Source organism: Triticum aestivum, chromosome 7D, assembly GCF_018294505.1.
Source record: "Triticum aestivum cultivar Chinese Spring chromosome 7D, IWGSC CS RefSeq v2.1, whole genome shotgun sequence".
Taxonomy (NCBI): Eukaryota; Viridiplantae; Streptophyta; class Magnoliopsida; order Poales; family Poaceae; genus Triticum; species Triticum aestivum.
Window position 1 is genome coordinate 396,847,128 of NC_057814.1, and position 5,359 is coordinate 396,852,486.

Consider the following 5,359-nt stretch of genomic DNA (forward strand, 5'->3'; position numbering starts at 1 on the left):
CACACACCCACCCACCCACCTAGAGTAGCCTGTTTCTTGACGAGGCCTTGATTTGGAAGTTACTTTTGTTTGTGGTGGCTTCTCTTTTAGTATAGAGCATGCCAGTTCCTTACCAGCAAATTATGGTTATGTTCTACCAAAATTAAAATGGTAATTGTCTAATATATTTAATGCCTTTTGCTGTAAGCTTTAGGATGTTGTTAAGTCCATGACACGTTCACCCGTTCAACCTTTTTAGGCTTCCGCTGTGGGGGACGCTATTGAAACCAAAACCCAGCAAGCTTCCGCTGTGGGGGACGCTAATGAAACCACAACCCAGCATGTTCATGCACGTCCAAGCACGAGGATACCATGGGGTCTCAGTCTCAGAGAAGAGAAACTTGCGGGATCACAAACGTAGAATTCTTGCAGCAAAATATGAGCTGAGAGGAAAGCTTTATAAGGCTGTCTGTAGGGACCCTGAACTTCCATCAGATATGCGGGATAAGTTTCGCTATAAGTTGTCCAAGCTGCCAAGAAATAGTAACATGACACGTCTTAGAAACCGCTGTATTTTCACGGGCCGCTCTCGTGGTGTCTACCAGAAATTCCGCATGTCTCGTATTGTGTTCCGCACCTTGGCAAATAAGGGTGAACTGATGGGTGTTAAGAAAGCGTCTTGGTAGATGTTACCAGATGGGTAGAACAAAGAACTAGCTCTTCAGTAGTCCAGCAAAATAAGGTTGCCCTCTTTCAGTGTTTGATTCCTGAAACTATCTGTCAAGCTTTGTTTTGCCAGCAAACGGCATGGTTTTCTCTTTATTTAGTTGAAGCAGTGTAATGTACTGTTTTTTTATGCTATTCAGCATTTATGAAGCTAAAGATTCTGTTGTTTAAGGTTTCTACGAGCTGGCTGTTTGATTCAGTATTTATCTGATCTGGCTTTACTTGATGTGTGCACTGAGATTTCATATCTGATCCTCTGATTTATCATATTTGTCACCATGTGCCTGTCATAACATATAATCTAAAACATGATCTGATATAAGGCACATGAAAATTTGACTAATAATTGCAACTCCCCTTAGTCAGAAGAAACTGGAAACAGAAAACAGATGTGTTGGGTTTTTAGTTGTTTGTCACTTGTGCAAGCATCATCTCATTTCACATATCTGCAAGTGTTTCAAATGCCTTCAGCCCTGTTCCTTTGGATTGGGTTGACGACTGTAGTGTTCGAGAGATATAAACACATTCGTCCTTCCAGGTGGATCCAAGACAGCCGTGATGAGTTCACAAAGGAGCGCCTCGACTCCATCAACGACGAGTTCAAGCTGTACCGCTGCCACACCATCAAGAACTGCACGCATGCCTGCCCCAAGGGACTGAACCCGGCGAAGCAGATCGACACAATAAAGAAGCTGCAGCTCGGAGCCTGAGTGAGGTCTACTACCCCGTGGAGATGTGGAAAATTGTAATCAGCCTGGCATTTGGTTTGTTTTGGCTCCGTGGTGACAAATAATGGGTGGAAACGCAGGATATTCCCAGCTTGACGATTCCGTGTAGTTCGTGAATAATTGCTACCAGATTTTATTCTTTTCGTGCTGTATCTAGTTTGGTGGTTCTCCGTTGATCATCTTTTGATGTCCATGCATCAATTAATTCATAAACTTTTGAATTGTTGCCAACGTTTGGATGTTGCATATGTGTTGTCTGCTTCCTTCGTCTCAGGGACATAAGCACTTTCAGTGTTACCGAGTTTACCTCGTCAACCTGTTTTAGTTCTGCAAATAATCATGGGTCTTCTCCTCCATCGCTCGGGCTTGTTGCCGACGTAGACGAAGAGGAAAACAGTCGAATGCACGAAGATTAACGTCATTACGTGTACTTTTAACTGAAATCACCGTAAATACCTAGCGACGTTTCAATCCAGATGATCTCCGATCTTGTCTTTTCTCGAGACGAATACGATCTTGTCGTTTGGTACCATAGGGCATTCTAGAGTACGCTTATATTCCTACGGCGAGATATCTCAATTTTCGACTCATTTCACCACTCTACCCTACTTCCTCTCATCAAAGTCTCCATGTAAATCGTGTGGTCCCCACGTCGTTGCTCCCACAGCCAATGGCATTGCAAGTTGCAGGCCGCGAGATAAGCTTTCAAACCTCGATCGCACACTCGCTGCACAAGATAAGCTAGCCACATCGTTCCTTCTAGAAACGCACTGGAGGGCATCGCATTACACACCCTCGCACCTCACACCACTCCTCCATCCACCTTTTTGCCAGCGTGAGAGCTTCTTCTTTCTTGCGAGGGAGAGAGGGTAGCGAGCAACCAGGGAGCTAGGCGTCAATGGCGACCATAGCCACGATGACCATGCTCAAGCCCGCCAAGATCACGGCCAGGTCGGCGCCTTCGTCGCCGTCGTCCAGCGCCAAGGTGGCGTCGCCGAGCATCTCGCTGCGCAGCCTGCAGAAGAACGCGGCCAAGAAGGGAGCCCTGGCCGTGTCGCCGGCGGCCGCGGCCATGGCGAGCGCCTTCTTCACCTCGCTGGCCTCGTCGGACGCGGCGATGGCGTCGCAGCGGATCGCGGACGTGGCGGCGGCGGCCCCCGCGGACGACAACCGGGGCCTGCTCCTGCTCTTCGTGGTGGCGCCCGCGCTCGGGTGGGTGCTCTACAACATCCTCCAGCCGGCGCTGAACCAGCTCAACAAGATGCGGTCCGAGAAGGCGCTCGTCGCCGGGCTCGGCATCGGCGCCGCCGCGGCCGCCGGCCTGGCCGCCGTGCCGGAGCCGGCCTCCGCTGCCGTGCAGGAGCTGGCCGCGCTGGCGGCGGTCGCGCCGGCCGACGACAACCGGGGCCTGCTGCTGCTCTTCGTGGTGGCGCCCGCCCTCGGCTGGGTGCTCTACAACATCCTGCAGCCGGCGCTGAACCAGCTCAACAAAATGCGATCCAACTGAGCGCGCGTACGTCGTCGTCGTGGCATCGCATGCGGTCCGGCCGAGTGGGTTCGTATGTGTGTGTTCGTCTATTAAGAGTCGTGGTAGTAGCGTGGAACGTGGTGTGAGTGCCCGCTTGCATACTCTCTAATCTTGTTCCTTCCATTGATCAAATGCAGTACAGCTCTTCTTGTTTTCTCTTCTGCTACGTTCAGTGCAATGTTCTCTTCTGCTACGTTCCATGCTGGATTGGGTTTTTAGGGCAACTCTAACCAATCCTGTAAAAATAAAGGACGATCCTTAGCAAATGTTTTTACTTCAGATTTGACCGGTGCTAGCCGATCCACAATATATAACGAGTAAAGTTACTTTTTGTTTACGTATTTCGTCGAACATTTGTCATGCGTGTCCGCGATGATGGTGACCACATCGAAAACGCTGGCGTCCGCCATCGTGATCGTGCTCGGCGAGGATGGAAGGCGGCGTTGGGGTCACTCTAGAGCCACCCGTGGAAGCCCTCGACCGTCTCCCTCGGCCATCTCCCGTGCACGTCTTCCTGGCCACGTTCCTCCCGGCCGTCGCGGCCGTTCTGTACCTCATGATGCGGCCGTGCTCTGTGTACCTCGTCAACTACTCCTGCTTCCACACCAACCCCAGCCACCGCGTCTCCCTCGACACATTCCTCGAGCACGCCAAGCTCGTCATCTTCATCGAGGGGGCCTTCATTGACGAGCGCAACGTCCGTCTCATGACGCGGCTGCTGGAGCGGTTCGGGCTCGGGAAGGAGACGTGCGTGCCCCCGGCGCACCACTTCGTCCTGCCGTACCGGAACTTGGAGGCCTCAGTGAGGAGGTGGAGTTCATCATCCTTTCCGCCATTGACGATCTTCTTGCCAAGACGGGCATCAGCCCCGACGCCATTGACTTCCTCGTCGTCAACTGCAGCCTCTTCGTGCCCATCCCATTCTTCACCGACATGATCATCCACAAGTACAAGATCCGCAACGACATCTGCTATGTGCACCTGTCCGGGATGGGGTGCAGCGCGGGGGTGGTCGTTAGGTTGAGTTCTTCGTCTACGAGGTCACCAGGAGGTCACCGTCGAGGTCGTTGGCGAGGCCGGAGGTCGCCGCCATCGACAAGGAGCTTCACGCAAATCGCCGGCCAGCCACAAGAAGGCCTTTGCGTGAAGACAATTTATCCTCGGCCGCCATCAGACGGAGTATATTTAGGGATTCGATAGGCTAAGAGCATTACTAGTGGAACCCTCGAACCCTCAAATCCTTAAAGCAGTTTTAAGGGTTGAGAAGTGCCACTTTTTGACATTTTTAAAGGTTGAAAAACAGGGGCAAATACTAGAACCCTTAAACCCAACCCTTAAACTGCTTTAAGGATTAGATTTGAGGATTCTAGTCTTTGCCTCGACCCCAACCTTTAAATCTATCATTTGACATCTTATAATTTATGACAACAAGAACACAATCAACTTCCAAACAAACTACCAAATGACAATCATTGATGCATGGTTTAATAGTTTACATCACAAAATCATCATCTTCCTCTTCTCATCGGCACCATCACCAAAAAGTTGCACCTCGGCGCCATCTCCTAGACCACAAGCGAGCTCCATCAAGCATCTCCATCGGCACCGGTGGAGTCGTACACACCGCCATCACCACAACTACTCATCGGAGTGTCACCTCAAAAAGTAGAGGACGCAACACGGAACATCCTCTTCCTCTCTGCGATGTCCTCCTTGGTGTCCTTCCGCCATTGCAATTGGTCTTGATCCATGTTCTTCTTGGACATCATAATGTGCTCTTTCTCTTCCACCATGAGTTCTTTGCATACCTTTGCGATGGATGAACCCACTATTCTTCGGCTTGATCCTACAATAGACGTCCTCGATCCTTTGCCAATACCGTTTACCGGCTTGATCGGTGTCGGTGGTTGCATCCATTCCCACAGCTGCCCAAGCACGAACCAAGAGGACATCTTCCGGCTCGGTGTAGTTTGTCGACCGCGCGTGTGGGCGGGAAGCGGCGGTGAATGCCTCCTCCTCTATCTCGGCCACCTCCTCCTCGTCATCCCCTTCATCCTCCTCATCTTCCTCCTTTTCCTCCAAGTCGTCACCAACCCTAAAGGGGTCTAGGGGCGGAGCTCCGAGGTCCACCTCCGCGTTTTGGAGGAGGTCCATGAACGAGGATGGGGTTGCCATTTCCTCGAACACCTCGTGCGCGGCGGGAGGAGGTTCGGCGACGGCGGCGGGCGGGGCCGCGGGCTTGTTCCGCGGCACGGGCTTCTTCCGCGGCTTGGTCACGGCCGGGGACGAGCCGGCGACCTTGGAGGCCGCCCCTCGCGGCCCATGAGAGGCCGCCTTCGGCCGGCTCTTCTTGGTGGCCGGGGCGGGCGCCGGGGAGGCGGCGAGGGCGGGCGCCGGG

General features: G+C 52.4%; 2 protein-coding genes across 3 annotated transcripts in view; both read left to right on the plus strand.

Annotated features, from left to right (window-relative positions):
- LOC123164266 (succinate dehydrogenase [ubiquinone] iron-sulfur subunit 1, mitochondrial) overlaps positions 1-1,664 on the plus strand; it is a 3,294-nt gene extending 1,630 nt beyond the window's left edge. Inside the window, exon 2 of one of the 2 annotated variants that reach the window (XM_044581676.1) lies at positions 239-882. In XM_044581676.1, the coding sequence (XP_044437611.1) occupies positions 239-665 (427 nt within the window). In that variant the 3' untranslated portion in view covers positions 666-882. Of the gene's footprint in view, positions 1-238; positions 883-1,243 lie in introns of those variants that run through there. The other variant, XM_044581677.1, reaches the window with a different exon arrangement.
- Positions 1,665-2,188: 524 nt separating this feature from the next.
- LOC123165132 (photosystem II core complex proteins psbY, chloroplastic) lies at positions 2,189-3,117 on the plus strand. The gene has a single exon (XM_044582767.1). It carries the CDS (start codon positions 2,332-2,334, stop codon positions 2,938-2,940), a length of 609 nt encoding a protein of 202 aa, XP_044438702.1. The 5' UTR covers positions 2,189-2,331; the 3' UTR covers positions 2,941-3,117.
- Positions 3,118-5,359: the final 2,242 nt, after the last annotated feature.